The sequence below is a fragment of the Babylonia areolata genome, chromosome 11 (assembly GCF_041734735.1).
Source record: "Babylonia areolata isolate BAREFJ2019XMU chromosome 11, ASM4173473v1, whole genome shotgun sequence".
In the NCBI taxonomy this organism is placed as follows: Eukaryota; Metazoa; Mollusca; class Gastropoda; order Neogastropoda; family Buccinidae; genus Babylonia; species Babylonia areolata.
The window spans coordinates 6,935,654-6,953,771 of NC_134886.1; the positions used below are offsets into that span (position 1 = coordinate 6,935,654).

Sequence of the window (18,118 nt, forward strand, 5' to 3'; positions counted from 1 at the left end):
TACTTATGATTATGTCGTGGTCTAATTTGGTTTATTTTGTACTTACTTGAATGAAGATATGCATATACACTGAGCGACGGTTGGCGTTGTTTTGTGTTTGTTTTTCATTCTTTTTTTTTCAGCGCAAATTAAATTCGGTTAATTTTCCAGTCATTTATGTCGGACATCTCACCTTTGTGTAGGACACATCAGTTTTTAAAAAAGCGCGCGTGCTCGGGTGTGTGTGTGTGTGTGTGTGTGTGTGTGTGTGTGTGTGTGTGTGTGTGTGTGTGGAAAGAATAAGATGCAGGTATCTAAAGATACTTCAGAAAGGGAGAGAGAGTTGGAGGCGGAGAGGGAGACAGAGAGATTGAGAGAGTCAGTGAGTGAGGGACAGAAAAAGAGAGAGAGAAAGATGGAAAGACAGACAAAGGCACAGACTGAAAGAGAGACCAAACAGATAGTCCAAATGAACAACAAACCAAACCAAAACAACAACAAAAAAAACAACCAACAAGAATTGAGACTTACTCCTGCAAACCAGTAAGAGTTCTACAATTTATTATTTTTTTTGTTGAAAACATGGCCATTTTCTGTTAAACATGATTAACAGTACATAACAGTTTCCCACCAATATTTATTCAGGGCAAGAACAGTGTGTGGATATGAAAGCATTTCACACAACATCAACGACAAACTGATTGCATCAATGAAAAATAAGATAATTATAATGAATACGACCATAAAAAAATATTGTTCATTAATGGTTACTGACTTAAAATGAAAGCAATACTTGTTGTCAATAAAGTTAAATGGCACTGGAGGGTATGTATGATCAAAAAGGTGCAATGTGTCCATACATTTATAGCCGCGCCAAGACTCTTCGAATCACATGGAAATCCAGCTCTCCCGTCGTCGCTGCGACTCTGTCTATGTCCCTCTTTGCGCGCGTATGTGTATGTCCGTTTCTCTCTCTCTCTCTCTCTCTCTCTCTCTCTCTCTCTCTCTCTCTCCGTTCGTGCGTTCATTCGTTCGTCGTTCTTTCACTTAAAGTCTATCCACAAAAGTGACTTCAGACGAAAATCCAGCCCTCTACCCTGGGACCCATACCTCATTTATTTTATCACTAACTCACTTCTTCCTCGATGTGTGTGTGTGTGTGTGTGTGTGTGTGTGTGTGTGTGTGTGTGTGTGTGTGTGTGTGTGTTGTTGTTGCTTGTTCAATTGCCATCTTGAAATAAAAACTGTTGACTTGACTTGACTTGACTCAATCTTCAATAATTTTTTAGCACATGAAAGAAAAGAAAGAAAAAGAAGGGGGAGAAAAGAAAGTATAAACAAAACAAGACACGGTAACCAGCAAACCAGCAACATTACAATTCAGAGCCAATGGGGCTCCTAATTAAACTCTGAGCTATTTCGAACATAAGTTGATTGTCATATAAAACGTTTCCAATGGAAGCAGATGAAACCGCAGATTTTGTAAATGGATGAGGCAAAATAATTAACACGTTTTAAGCTGTTCATATTCAAAGATTATATGCATGTGGGTAATTGTATTGCCACAAGAGCACAAGCGACTTCCGAAGAATATTTTGTTTCTGTAATATCCCATAGTACTATACATTTCACTTATTAGCCTCCTGTTACTGTAATTTGGTTTGCTTTGTTTTGTTTTAGAAGGAAACACACTGTCAGTTTTGCGCGAGGGATTAAAAAAAAAAAAAAAAAAAATAATAATAATAATAATAACAAGAGAGGCAAGGCCTTCAAGACTCACTTGTGATACACTTTTTTTAAAATCCAAGCTTTTTATGTATTGAGTATAATTTCAAAATGTAATGTTTAAGATGAGAAAGATCAGTTCAAAGCAAATTAAGTCCCCTAGCATTAATAACAGAGTAATTTCCCTTTTTTACAATCTGCACCAAAACGTTTGCAAAATAAATAAAACTTCCATGCTTAGCAAAAGAAGTTCCTGTTTGAACAAAAAATGATAATAATGACTGTTCTTGTTGTTGGGTCAGAATATCAGATCAAAGTGCCAAGTTTAGAGAATACAAAAAATATAAATATAACAGTAAATGCAGTTTGCATATAATTAGGCTTCTTTTTTTCTCTTTTTTTTTGTGCCCGTCCCAGAGGTGCAATATTGTTTTAAACAAGATGACTGGAAAGAACTGAATTTTTCCTATTTTTATGCCTAATTTGGTGTCAACTGACAAAGTAGTTGCAGAGAAAATGTCAATGTTAAAGTTTACCACGGACACATACACACACACACACACACACACACACACACACACACACACACACACACAGACAACCGAACATCGGGTTTACACAAGTGAGTCAATAATAATAATAAAAGGAGAGTTAGACTCCTGCTCCGGCGTGGTCCAGTTTCCGTTCCATTTTCCTCAAGCTCTGGTACACGTCCACTGTCCGATCCACCATTGTGTTCATGTTGTTCGCGTTGAAGTTCAAGGCTGTGGAGGGAGCAATGATAACAACAACAAAATAAGTATTAATGAGAGCACGAAGGAAAAAAAAAGAGCAGAAATGTAAGACAAAAACGAAGAAGAAGAAGAGGAGGAGGAAGAGGAGGGGTGAGGAGGAGAAGGAAGAAGAGGAGCAAAATAGGAGAAGGACGAAGAGGAAAATAGAAAGCGGAGAAAAAGGAGGAAGGGTAAGAGGATGAAAATAGAAGGAAAAGGAGGAGGAAGAGTAAGATGAGCAGGAAAATAGGAGGAGGAGGGAGAAGATTAGAGGAGGAGGAAGAGGAGGAGGGAATTAGAAAGCGGAGGAGGATGAGGAAGATAGAAGGAGGAGGAGAAAGAGGAGGAGGAAAATAGGGGGAGGAAGAGGAGGAGTAAAGTAGGAGGAGGAGGAGTAAGAGGAGAAGGAAGGGGAGGAGGAAAGTAAGAGGAGGAGGAAAATAGGGAGGAAAATAGGAGAAGGAAGAGGAGGAGGAAAATAGGAAGAGGACGAGGAGGAGGAAAATAGGAGGAGGAGAAAGAGGCAGAGGAGGAAAATAGGAAGAGGAAGAGGAGGAGGAAAATAGGAAGAGTAAGAGGAGGAAGAGGAAGAGTAAGAGGAGAAATAAAATAGGAGGAGGAGGAGGAAGAAGAGGAGGAAAATAGGAGGAGGGGGAGGAAGAATCTCAGTGGGAGGGCATGGAAGAAGATGGCGATGATAATGAGGTACGCAGGGGAGAACGAGGAGAAGGAAAAGTGGACGGACAGACAAGTAAACGTCGTGCACACACACACACACACACACACACACACACACACTCTCTCTCTCTCTCTCTCTCTCTCTCTCTCTCTCTCTCTCTCTATCTATCACTCTCTTTTTCCCCCCGTTGTCACGACGACACGGATACAAGCACTGCACATACCGACACAAGACATCCACATCCATTAGTGTCTCACTCCCTCAGGTGTGAACACCAGCAGCAGTTCACACCCGGTGCAATCCCATTATTACTGCACTTACCACTCCAAGTCACAAACACACACACACACACACACACACACACGTGTACACACACACACACACACACGTGTACACACACACACACACACACACACACAAACAACCACCCACCCACCTACCCACCTCACAACACACACACACCTTTTTCAAACACACACACACATACGCACGCGCACACACACACACACACACACACACACACACACACCCATCCACCAAACCCAATCCCACCCCACCCCCAAAAAACAAAAAACAAAACACACACACAAAAAAACCATACAGGTCACGTGCCATGAGTGACCCCAGACAGACAGACAGACAGACAGCTGGCCACACAGCCTTCATTACCTGACGCCACAAGGGACTGGACAGACACACGGCTGGACAAGAGGTGACCAGGCCTACAGTGACCGGCACACTATCAGCCACACAACACGAACACGGCCTTTTTCTGGGAGGGTCACTCTTCTCTCATCTCTCCACAATCCTGTGCTGTCTTCAGAGTGGTCGGAGAGATCATGGCAAAGTGAAGGACGTTGCACAGCACAGCACAGCACAGCACAGCAACACAGCACAGCAAAACACAGCATAGAACAGCACAGCACAACAAAATATAGCACAGCACAGTACAGCACAGCACAGCACAGCCAAGCATAGAACAGCAAAACACAGCACAGTACAATGCAACAAAACACTGCACAGCACAACAAAACAAAACACAGCACAGCACAACACAACAAAACAAACACAACACAAAAAACACAGCACAGCACAGCAAAACAAACACAACACAAAAAACACAGCACAGAACAGCACAGCATAGAACAGCACAGCACAACAAAACATAGCACAACACAACACAGTACAGCACATGACAGCACAGCATAGAACAGCAAAACACAGCACAGCACAACAAAACAAAACACAGCACAACAAAACAAAACACAGCACAACAAAACAAAACACAGAACAGCACAACACAAAAAACACAGCACAGCATAGAACAGCACAGCACAACAAAGCACAACATAGCACAGCACAGCACAGCACAACACAGCACAGCACAGCACAACACAGCACAGCACAACAAAGCACAACATAGCACAGCACAGCACAACACAACACAGCACAGCACGTCACAGCATAGCGCAGCACAACACAACACAGCACAGCACAACACAGCACAGCAAAACACAGCACAGCACAGCACAGTGCAGCATAGAATAACAAAACACAGCACAGTGCAGTGCAGCACAGCACAGCATAGAACAGCACAGCACATCAAAACACAGCTAAACACGGCACAGTGCAGCACAGCACGGCACAGCATAGTGCATCACAACTCAGCACAGCACAACACGGCACAATGCAGCACAACACGGCACAGCATAGCGCAGCACAACACAGCACAGCACAGCACAACACGGCACAATGCAGCACAGCACGGCACAGCATAGCGCAGCACAACACAGCACAGCACAACACAACACGGCACAATGCAGCACAGCACGGCACAGCATAGCGCAGCACAACACAGCACAGCACAACACAACACGGCACAATGCAGCACAGCACGGCACAGCATAGCGCAGCACAACACAGCACAGCACAACACAACACGGCACAATGCAGCACAGCACGGCACAGCACAACACGGCACAATGCAGCACAGCACGGCACAGCACAACACGGCACAATGCAGCACAGCACGGCACAGTATAGCGCAGCACAACACAGCACAGCACAGCACAACACGGCACAATGCAGCACAGCACGGCACAGTATAGCGCAGCACAACACAGCACAGCACAACACAGCACAGCACAGCATAGAGCAACAAAACACAGCACAGTGCAGTGCAGCACAGCACAGCACAGCATAAAACAGTACACCACATCATAGAACAGCACAGCACCGTACAGCACAGTGCATCCTGGTGCAGTACAGCGCAGCGTGGCACAGTACAGCGCAGCACAGCACAACACAGCACAGTACAACACGTGTGTGATGAACCGTTGCTTAAAAGAGTATCATACAGTGTTTGTTTTCATGGCGGTGAAAGCAACGACAGTGTTAATCATGAAGTGAATATAAAACAAAATTAAACTAACAAAATGAATTGAAATAAAACGACGTGAAATGAAATGAGAGAAAAGACAATGAAATACAATAATCGAGCCTAACGTATACACTTTGACACAACATGATCCATTGAACACACACACACACACACACACACAGAGAAAGAGACACACACACACACACAGAAAGAGAGACACACACACAGACACAGACACACACACACACACACACACACACACACACACACACAAAACACACACACACACACACACACACACACACACACACACACACACACACACACACACATTCACAACGCTGGTATGACGGATGACGAACAGGAATCACCAATGACTTCATGTATTTCTACAATGTCGAAAAGACACCGAACTTACAAAGAACACCACAATACTGCTGATGTTCAACCACAACAACCGCCATGTTTACACTGGAAAACACACCTTCTTCTTCTTCTTCTGCGTTCACTCGTATGCACACGAGTGGGCTTTAACGTGTATGACCGTTTTTACCCCGCCATGTAGGCAGCCATACTCCGTTTTCGGGGGTGTGCATGCTGGGTATGTTCTTGTTTCCATAACCCAGCGAACGTTGACATGTATTACAGGATCTTTAACGTGCGTATTTGATCTTCTGCTTGCATATGCACACGAAGGGGGTTCAGGCACTAGCAGGTCTGCACATATGTTGACCTGGGAGATCGTAAAAATCTCCACCCTTTACCCACCAGGCGCCGTCACCGTGATTCGAACCCGGGACCCTCAGATTGACAGTCCAACGCTTTAACCACTCGGCTATTGCGCCCGTCGAAAACACACCAATACTGCTTCGCTGTATCTAAAATTACTGCATGTTTTACCCAACACCAAACTACATCCGTTTTGTAACTACTGGCCGAGGGGCGCAATAGCTGAGTGGTTAAAGCATTGGACTTTCAGTCTGATGGTCCCAGGTTCGAATCTCGGTAACAGCGCCTGGTGGGTAAAGGGTGGAGATTTTTCCGATCTCGTTATTCGTTTATTTATTTATAGTCTGTTCATCTAAGATGATATTAGACTGATAATTTTCCCCATCTCCCAGGTCAACAGGTGTGCAGACATACAAGTGCCTGAACCCCTTTCGTGTGTATATTCAAGTAAAGGATCAAATACGAAGATCCTGTAATTCATTTCAGCATTCGGTGGGTAATGGAAACAAGAACATACCCAGATGCATACCCCGGAAAACGGTGTATTGCTTCGTACATGGCGGGTTGAAAAAAAAAAACGGTCATACACGTAAAAGTCTACTCGTGTACGTGGTGTGTCCATCGAGATCGATGATGACCATCGTTGTCATCCAGCTGGGGGATGGGGGGAGGGTGGTGGTGGGGTGGGGGGGGAGGATGCTCATGAATCTATCTGTGAATGCGCAGATGGCTGAATAGTCCAATCTGCGCACGAAATGTCCGCTGACAGTTGGGGCAGACAAAGACAGGCATACCATTGTGAGGGAGCTTGTTTGCCCGTGACTTTCTGGCCTGCCTCTTCTGAACAGCTGCAGCAGTCCTGTTGGCCTCGCACAACTTGGCGCCTTTGTGCACAGCAGCGCGCCATTTGTCACGGTCCACTGCAGATTCCTCCCAGGAGTCAGGGTTGATATCAAACGCTTTCAGAGAGACTTTCAGAGTATCTCTGAAGCGCTTCTTCTGACCTCCGTGTGATCTCTTCCCTTGTTGCAGCTCGCCATAGAAGAGCCTTTTGGGCAGGCGATGGTCTGGCATGCGTGCCACGTGTCCAGCCCAGCAAAGCTGGGACTGCATTAGGATGGTGAAGATGCTGGGAAGGGTGGCTTTTGCGAGCACCTCTGTGTCTGGGGTCCTGAAGGTGGGAGTTGCAGCCCACGCACGAAGAAGAAGAAGAAGAAGAAGAGGAATTAACCGCATTCAGGGGGAAATTCTTCACATTTGGCAACCTTCGTACACGGGAAGGTTCGGGTGAAAATGTACATCGACTGGGTGTGTCTGGTACAGCTAAAATCACATTTAGGAAGAATTTTTCGCATCTGGTAACTTTCGTACACAAGAAGCTTTTTTTGTTTTCCTTTTTGTGAGCACGAGAGCAGAGAAGAAAAATGTGTGAAATATTGGACAGTTAACAGACAAACACATGTCGGTCAATATAACAACAGTCCAGTGATAAGAAATGAAAAGGTCTGGCTCATACCAGGTTTAATGAATGACTTATCTTACACTGACAATGAACCATGTATTTCAGAAACAACCAAATGATTAGTTCATTGGTTTACATACTATGCAGATATGAATGTACGTGTAGGGGATGGAGTGTGTGTGTGTGTGTGTGTGTGTGTGTGTGTGTGTGTGTGTGTGTGTGTGTCTGTGCGTCTGTGCGTCTGTGTGTCTGTGTGTGTATGTGTCTGTGTGTCTGTGTGTCTCTCTGTGTTTGTGCCTGTGTGTCTGTCTGTGTGTATGTGTCTGGTTCTGTGTGTGTATGTGTGTGATGGCTTAACAGGGAAAAGGCGGACAGACACGCAGGCAGATAGTTAGGCAGATAAATGGATAACAGAATATAGGAAAAAAAATAGACAAGCAAACAGACGACCAACATACTAACATACGAACACCCAAACAGACATATGCAAAGGCACATGGACAGACAAATAGACATATGCATATATCTATAGGTAAATATAAAGTTAGAGACTATGGAGATTTAAAAAAAAAAAAAAAAAAAAAAAAAAAAAAAAAACAAGGACAAAAAGAAAGACAGACAAACGGACAGATAGAAGCATAACAATGTTCCACACAAGAAAGCAAATATACATATTACCACGAACATTTATTCAAAACAAAACTGGAAAGCAGGAAGAAACGGAAGCCCTGAGACAATATCGTTGAGGTAATATTTCTAAAGCATTTTGATTCTACCCACTAAAGGTAGTCAATGATAATGATTAAGTGGACCGAAACCTGAGATAATAATTCATACTGCATAATTAGCCAAATGCCATCGTAGACTTCAAAAAATAAATAGTATCTCTAAGCACAAAGGAAATGTCTTTAATGATACAATTCATTGCAACGATTTCAATAACCAAGTATTATGATACGTTACTGCCTGCTAATGTCCATATTTCATGTCCAACACCAAAAAAGTTCGAATCTGGAGTCGTTCGAGTGCAACACAGACATATTTTGTCTGTCAGTTTCCAAATCGCGCACTTCTCATTTGGTTCAGATGCCGGGTGCTCCTGCCTGGTCGAGTTGTCTTTCAATAGATCTGGTCTGTCCAGCCAGGTTGGTATAAGTATCAATAAAATTTGAAATGCCTGAAAAGAGAGGTGGATAAAAAGTTTATCGGGGTCGTTGTTTGGAAAGAGAAAACGAGAGTGCAGATTACGAAACACGATTGGCATGCATCAGACCGTGCACATTGGCATGCAAAAAAAATAAATAAATAAATAAATAAATTTAAAAAATAAATAAATAATACAAAAGAAAACAAGAGAAAAGAAAAAGAAAACACATTTTGTCATGTAATGCTCACTGAAATATAGATGTAAAAAGAAAGTTTTCAAATAATAGGTTTCCTTTCAATTTCTTTTCTGTTTATTTTTATGTTGACGTGTATATGAAAAACGTTAATGCAACAACAACGACAACAAAACTTTAGAAAAAAAAAACCAACTATTTACAAAGCTTCATTCAATTTGCGTACCGAATTAAGACTGAAGATGCTTGATGAGTCACGTATTTCTAAGTTGGAAATTCAAGTTAGATATGCGAATTAGCAATGTAAGTAGTTTTGAAAGTTGCTTGTGCGAAAGGTTCAAAACCACAACTCGGTGTTAACTCATTTAGTGCGTTAAAAACGTACTCATTCTTTACTGTATGTTTCGAAGAAAGCAAAGTGACTGTGGTGAAGAACACCTGTAAGACGTGTATCAAAATGCATACTATCCACAAATTTCCGAAAGTTATAGTTAAAATAAGTCCACGAAACCAGATCATGCAAATGTGTGAGGAAACTTATCATGAGTTTGTGTCGTCATGTTTACAAACCAGATCCACGAAACCAGATGCACAAAACCAGACCATGCAGATGTGTCAGGAAACTCATTATGTGTTTGTAGTCGCCATGTTTACAAACCAGATCCACGAAACAAGATGCACAAAACCAGACCATGCAGATGTGTCAGGAAACTCATTATGTATTTGTAGTCGCCATGTTTACAAACCAGATCCATGAGACCAGATCATGCAAATGTGTCAGGAAACTAGAGAGAGAGGGTGGGGGGGGGGGGAGGGATTGAGTCAGAGAGAGAGAGAGAGAGAGAGAGAGAGAGAGAGAGACTTTTATTCTTTCACAACGTTGCCACTCTAAAAGGTCTGGGCTCACAGAAATATTGTTTTTTCTGCATCCACGAATACTTTGTTTGTTTGTTGTTGTTTTGGAATCCACGAGTTCTCTCTCTCTCTCTCTCTCTCTCTCTCTCTCTGTGTGTGTGTGTGTGTGTGTGTGTGTGTGTGTGTGTGTGTGTGTGTGTGTGTGTGTGTGTGTATATATATATACACACACACATATAATGACATGACAGACTTGTACAGTGAAACTAAAACTCTGCTACTGTCCCACAGTGGTCAAAGTTCAACCAATCACAATAATGTTCGCAGTTTCATTCGGACTCCATTCTCAAAGAGCGCTATTCCCAGCCTGTTACATTTCCCGCTTTTGGGGGGGTACATATTTCAGTACTGTTCGAGAATGCTGTTGAAGTTGTTCATCGCACCTGAAAGAAATCAGGCGACACCACAGCAGTCAGACGACCACATTCACCAAAGGCATTATCAATTAACCGTTCAGAGTTCACACGCCATCGCTCAGTGAAAGGACGATGATAATAACGGCAGATAAGAGCGTGGATAAAGTTGACGATGACTCAAGAACGATGACTTGATTAAATTTAGAAGAAGATTAACTCTCTCCATCATCAATCGGATGTCCAGTGGGTGTCTCAATGACCCAACCTTTAGCTTCCGTCGTCAGAATTGTGGTATTCTTTGTCAACATTCACCTCTTCAGTATAAGAGCCTTCCGCTTGCAATATTTTGATGATGGTAACTGGGGTGAAACGCTGTTAACGTCGTCTCTTTCGCCGTTCGTATGGAGAGAGTTAATGACTACGTCTTCGTGTGGTGTCGAGTTTGAGTTAATACATGCAACAGTGGTTTAGTCTTTAATAGGCGGGAGAAAACGAAAGGTTAACTAATTATGTACTAAACAGGATTGTTACAGAGGAAATGCTAACATCATGCTTTAATTCGTAGGGCATTTTTGAAAACTGTGTGTGTGTGTGTGTGTGTGTGTGTGTGTGTGTGTGTGTGTGTGTCTGTGTCTGTGTCTGTCTGTGTCTGTGTATCTCTCTCTCTGTCTCTCTCTGTCTCTGTGTCCCTGTGTCTCTGTCTGTCTGTCTTTCTCTCTCTCTCTCTTATCCGTCGAATGAATGGAGAAATAGTGCAACATCGTGCTTTATTTCAGGATCTGTATTCGCCTAAACTAGAACCAGAGACCAGAGAAGGAAGAGCAGGGGAAGGAGGAGGAGGAGGAAGAGTTGGAGGAGGAGGAAGAAGAAAAATGTTAGGGGTTCGGGTGCAGAGGAGGGAGTGGGAGAAGGGGTGGAGGGGGGTGGGGTCCGAAGTACGGTGGGTAAGATGGGGGGAATGGGAGTGATGAGGATGATGATGTGAAGGGGGTTCGTGAGTGGTGGAGGGGCTTGTGGGTCGGCGGCGTGAGGGGGGGGGGAGGGGGAGCGTGGGGGGGACTGGGGGGGGGGGAGAGAGGAAAGGGTGCAGGAAGAGAGGGCGGTGTTTGTGTGTGTAGAGGGGTGGGGGGGGGGGAGGATAGGGAGGGCAAGGGGTAGGGATGGGGGGGGGGGGTAATGGATGATGGAGAGAGTGTACGTGCTGGAAGGGACTTAAGTGATCAGTCAGCACCGTGTCTGTCTGTCTGTCTGTCCGTCTGTCACTTCGGGGCAGTTCTCTGTGCTTCTGTGTTTCTTGCCCCCCCCCCCACCCCCACCCCCCACCTCCCAACGTCCCCCCCCATCCACCCCCACACCCCCACCCCGCGGCCTTCATCACCCCTCTCTGTCTTGTCTCTGATGACATTGTCTGTGTCGCAGTGTCTTTATAATGTATGTTGTGGACGCTGTCTTTGTATAATCATGATCCTGTTTGTCTCTGGTTGTCTGTCTGTCGCTCATTCTTTTGTCTCTGTCTATCTGTCTTTCTCTGTGTCTCTATCTGTCTGTAGTCTCTGTGTGTGTGTGTGTGTGTGTGTGTGTGTGTGTGTGTGTGTGTGTGTGTGTGTGTGTGTGTGTGTGTGTACACATATAATCGCGTACTCTTTCTACCTGTCTACCTATCTATCTCTGACTCTATTTCACACAGATATAGAGCACGCCATTTAACTATGCCAACAACAACCCCCCCCAAAAAAAGAAGATAAAAACCACTTTCTGCAACTGCCATTACACGTTTGCTTTCAACACAACATTCCTAGCGTAGGAAATGCATGGCGAAATGTGACGGTCGAGTGCAACATGATTTTTTTTTTTTTAACAAAGAACGTGCCCACTGCATTTTGTGTGTGTGTGTGTGTGTGTGTGTGTGTGTGTGTGTGTGTGTGTGTGTGTGTGTGTGTGTGTGTGTGTGTGTGTGTGTTAAGAACACAATGGATTTGTTGTTTTTATTTCCTCCGCACATGAGTTATGTCCAGCTTTCCACTACCACGGAAATTCAAAGTGCCGTGAAGCTTTTCCGTTTGTGTGTGTGTGTATGTGGAGGTCTGAGTGTGTGCCCAGGTTGGAACAAGGCTAAAAGCCGTTGAGATAAAAGAGAACCAAGTGATGTCATGGGACTAAAAATCAACCATAGGCACTACTTATCCGGTAAGAAAATAACAGGAAAATTGTTTGCCTGTTTCATACATTTTCTTGAGAGTTTCTTCCTGTGGAGTGGTGGCCTAGAGGTAACGCGTCCGCCTAGGAAGCGAGAGAATCTGAACGCGCTGGTTCGAATCACGGCTCAACCGCCGATATCTTCTCCCCCTCCACTAGACCTTGAGTGGTGGTCTGGACGCTAGTCATTCGGATGAGACGATAACCGAGGTCCCGTGTGCAGCATGCACTTAGCGCACGTAAAAGAACCCACGGCAACAAAAGGGTTGTTCCTGGCAAAATTCTGTAGAAAAATCCGCTTCGATAGGAAAAACAAATAAAACAAAATAAAAAAGGGGTGGCGCTGTAGTGTAGCGACGCGCTCTCCCTGGGGAGAGCAGCCTGAATTTCACACAGAGAAATCTGTTGTGATAAAAAGAGAAATACAAATCCAGATACTAGCAGCTAAAATCACTTCGTTGTAATCGCGGACTGTCTAAAACCAATCATCTAAATACAGACAGCCACGTTCGTTCATTTATACTTGTGTTTCTTAGTAGTTTTTATGCGTCTCGTCTCTTCCACTTTTTTTTTATAATTTTTTTTTTTTTTTTACATACGCTTACACATCAGTGTAACTTCATGTCGTTGTTACGTGTTGTTTCAGAAACCAACCAGATCGCAACAGAAATTACAAGAAATTTAAAGAACACTACATATAATATATATATATATATATATATATATATATATATATTCTTCTTAAACACACACACACACACACACACACACACACACACACACACACACACACACGCACGCACACACACACACACACACACACACACACACACACACACACACGCACGCACGCACGCACGCACGCACACATACATACACAGAGGAAATATACTGTATACTTTGATGTGAATTTTACGCTGCAAGGAGGTATTACAAAACTGTGTCTGGATTGTGAAGATATTAGTCGGATTTATCAATATTCATTTAGACTTATTCATTTACCTTTTTTTTTCTTGATTATCTTTCCACTAAAAGACCATATTCAAGAAGAACGAACTCTGTAACTGTGACAAAAAATATGTCTATGTGGCCTTTGGAAAAGAAGACCCCTCCTGCCCAATGTTTATTCCCCACCCACGAACAACAACAACAACATAATAATAATAATAATAATGATAATAATGATAAGCGCGTTGGGTTACGCTGCTGGTCAGGCATCTGCTTGGCAGATGTGGTGTAGCGTATTTTGTAGATTTGTCCGAAAGCAGTAACGCCTCCTTGAGCTACTGATACTGATACTGATAATAATAATAATAATAACAATAATAAAACGCATCCCACACGAATAAACAATAGAATATTGGACCACTCATATTTGCACAAACCACACAAGACGAATATTTGTTGGTCACAACGAAAACAAAACACCCCTAAAGAAGCAACAAAACAACAACAAAAACAAACAACGAAACAAAAAAAAACAAAAAAGAATCGTAAAAAAAAAAATTTTTAAGTATCAAGACCCCAAGAAGTTCATTCGAAAAAAGAACGGACTTTACTGTGCACTATTTATAACGCACCAATTAAAGAAATGTAATGCACCAACCTGCCCTTTAACATTTAAAAAAAAAAAAAAAAATCCAGCCTCCTCATACCGAGCGTGTTATAATTCATGACATATGGCATGCCAGCTTTACAGCATGAATTTCTAATGAGTACAACTGGCTAAAAAAATAAATAAATAAAAAATAAATAAATAAAAACCTAGTAGCATAGCCAAGCAGAAGCGGAAAAGATGAAGATTTGGAAAAGGGTTGCATGCAAAAACCTGGATAAAAATAGAGGAGACAGTCATAAGCGAAGAGGTAAAGAGTGGGTGAGAGAGAGAGAGAGAGAGAGAGAGAGAGAGAGAGAGAGACAGAGAGACAGAGAGACAGAGAGAGAGACAGAGACAGACAGAGACAGAGACAGAGAGAGAGACATAGACAGAGAGAGAGAGAGAATGAGAGTCGAGCTGGCATGCAACGACCGCAAGACATGCAAAGAATGGAATAGTCCAGTGACGTGGATCAGTGAAATGGTGGCTCTTAAGCTAAGAAGTCCGTACAATTTGCTTGTTAGTTAACAAGTCAGGGAGTAAGCTATAATGTGTGGAGAGAAAAAAACCCAAACAACATGCAATGGCATCAAAGCACAAATCGCATGTATAATAAAATAAAAAAAATTAAAAAAAATGAACAAAGAAAACGTATCACGTTATATATATGTTTTGACATACACTACATTTACGATATTCATACAGCTACAGTGAGCGACATTAATTCACACACAATTCTTCATCAAACAGAGGAGCGAGAAACAGAAGTGTTTGATCACAACAGTGTGTTCAATATCAACAGTAACATGTAAAATTATGACAAGAAGAAAAAGAAGAAAAAAAAAGGAAAAAAAAGAAAAGAAAAAAAGAAAAACACATCAACAAATGAATTAAGGACAAAACATACATGATTGACATAAAATAGTGATAAAAAAAATATCTGCCACCGAACACATAAGCACACATGCAAACAAATAATCGACAACAACAACAACACACACACGTCGAATATCACTAAACAGTGAAAAGACGTTGAACTAAACACACACACTAGTGAAGGACACACACGAACATATAAAGCACACACACACACACACACACACACACACACACACACACACACACACACTAAATCATACAAATAAACAAATAGTAAAGTACAACCCCCAAATAATGAAACACACACACAGACACACACACACACAGACACACACACACACACACACACACACACACACACACACACACATCATTCTTCACCCTCTGCCCAATACCGTTCCCACCACCACGCCCCGCCCTCCACCCCCACCCCCCCACCCCCCCATTTTTTTCCCCCGTCCAATATCAATTAAAGTGGAAGACGTTAAACTGAAGACTACTACTACTACTACTACTACACACACACACACACACACACACACACACACACACACACACACACACACACACACACACACAAACATAATAATAAAGAAGCACACACAAACAGAAAGAAACACCCAAACGCATAAATACATAAAACAGAGAATTCAAACAAAATGCAACAAACCACACAAATAAAAACGAGGGAAAAAAACCAAAAAAATGTACATTGTCACTTGAAAACGTGACATAGTTAAGATAAAATAAAACACTCAGACAGAACTGTATCACCAAAAAAAAAGAGAGAGAGAAGAAGAAGAGAGAAGAGAGAAAAAACACACACAAAAAACACGGAAAATAACAAGCAAAAAAACAAAACAAAACAAACAACAGAAGCTGAGACAGGCAGACACACAGACAGACACACAGACAGACACAGACACACACACACACACACACACACACACACACACACACACACACACACACACACACACACACACACACACACACACACACACACACACACACACACACACACGCACTCATGTACATGCGGCAGTAAACAAACACGTTGTCAACAACAGCGGTCCTACTCAGTCTCGCTCCTCTCTTTCTCTCTCCCTCCCCTCTCCCTCTCTCTCTGTTACTCTCTTTCTCTCTCCCTCCCCCTCTCTCTCTGTTTCTTTCTCTCTCCCTCTCTCTTTGTTACTCCGTTTCTCTCTCCCTACCCCCCCTCTCTCTCTGTAACTCTCTTTCTCTGTCCCTCCCCCCTCTCTCTCTGCTTTTCTCTTTCTCTTTCCCTTCCCCTCTCTCTCTGTTACTCTCTTTCTCTCTCCCTCCCCTCTCCCTCTCTCTCTGTTACTCTCTTTCTCTCTCCCTCCCCCCTCTCTCTCTGTTACTCTCTTTCTCTGTCCCTCCCCCCTCTCTCTCTGTTACTCTCTTTCTCTCTCCCTCCCCCCCTCTCTCTCTGTTACTCTCTTTCTCTCTCCCTCCCCCCCTCTCTCTCTGTTACTCTCTTTCTCTGTCCCTCCCCCCTCTCTCTCTGTTACTCTCTTTCTCTCTCCCTCCCCCCTCTCTCTCTGTTACTCTCTTTCTCTGTCCCTCCCCCCTCTCTCTCTGTTACTCTCTTTCTCTCTCCCTCCCCCCTCTCTCTCTGTTACTCTCTTTCTCTCTCCCTCCCCCCTCTCTCTCTGTTACTCTCTTTCTCTCTCCCTCCCCCTCTCTCTCTGTTTCTCTCTCCCTTTCCCCTCTCTCTGTTACTCTCTTTCTCACTCTCTCTTTCCCCTCTCTCTCTGTTACTCTCTTTCTCACTCTCTCTTTCCCCTCTCTCTCTGTTACTCTCTTTCTCACTCACTCTCTCTGACATAAACAAAAGATAAACAGCCAGAAAAACAGAGAGACAAACAGGCAGACAGAGAAACAGACATACCGATAGACGGACAGACACTACTCAAACGCACTTTCACAAACGACCAAAACTAATTAGTTATTTTTATACCAATAGATAAAATTTTCCAACCTCACGCACACACACATACACACACACACACACACACACACACACACACACACACACACACACACACACACACATACATACACATACATGCAAGCACACACAGTCAGAGAGAGACAGTGAGAGAGAAAGAGGGAGAGAGAAAGGGTCAGAAACACGGATACACACACACACACGCACAGACATACACACACACACACACACACACACACACACACACACACACACACACACACACACACACACACACACACACACACACACACACACACACACACAGATAACTTACTCATGGGTCGGGGAGGGGGAGGGGGGATGTGCACTTTCCAAGGTGTGGACTCCAAATGAAACCACTGGTTGAAGGTCTTCAGCTTAGCCCTGGTGACGTCATCAACACAACACCCACATGGCGTCATTAGCACACGTAAACTCCGCGCCACAACCGTGACGTTAATAGCAATTGTTATCTACACACCACATGGCGTCATTAGCACACGTAGTCCCCGCGCCACAAACGTGACGTTAATAACAACTGTTATCTACACACCACATGATGTCATTAGCACACGTAGTCCCCGCGCCACAACCGTGACGTTAATAACAACTGTTATCTACACACCACATGATGTCATTAGCACACGCACAATCCCACGGCACTACGTGACGTCAATAGTGACTGTTATCTACACACCATATGACGTCATTAGCACACAAGCACTCAGCACTCACATACCCAATCCCACAGGCCAAAGTGACGAGAGAGAGAGAGAGAGAGAACTCTACTACACACCACATGATGTCATTAGCCCTCGTCATCCCGCGCCACAACGTGACGTCGACAACAACTGTCATATACACACCACATGACGTTAGTCGCGCGCGCGCACACACACACACACACACACACACACACACACACACACACACACAAACAAACAAAAAACAACAACAAAAACCACATCAAACCCCTCGGTGAAAAGTGACGTAAAAAAAGGAGTCAACTACACACCACACGATGTCATTAGCCCACGTCATCAGTGAAAACAGACTGCTTCCAGAAAAGGGTAGATTCAGATAGGTACTCACATGAACTTGATGGCTGCCAG

General features: G+C 43.4%; 1 protein-coding gene across 1 annotated transcript in view; it reads right to left on the reverse strand.

Annotated features, from left to right (window-relative positions):
• Positions 1 to 2,355: 2,355 nt before the first annotated feature.
• The window catches only part of LOC143287282 (uncharacterized), a 28,222-nt gene continuing 12,459 nt past the window's right edge, over positions 2,356 to 18,118 (reverse strand). Inside the window, exons 4-5 of the mRNA XM_076595225.1 lie at positions 17,302 to 17,390; positions 2,356 to 2,468 (exon numbers count right to left, since the gene is read on the reverse strand). Coding sequence (XP_076451340.1) covers positions 2,356 to 2,468; positions 17,302 to 17,390 — 202 coding nt within the window. The remainder of the gene's footprint in view (positions 2,469 to 17,301; positions 17,391 to 18,118) is intronic.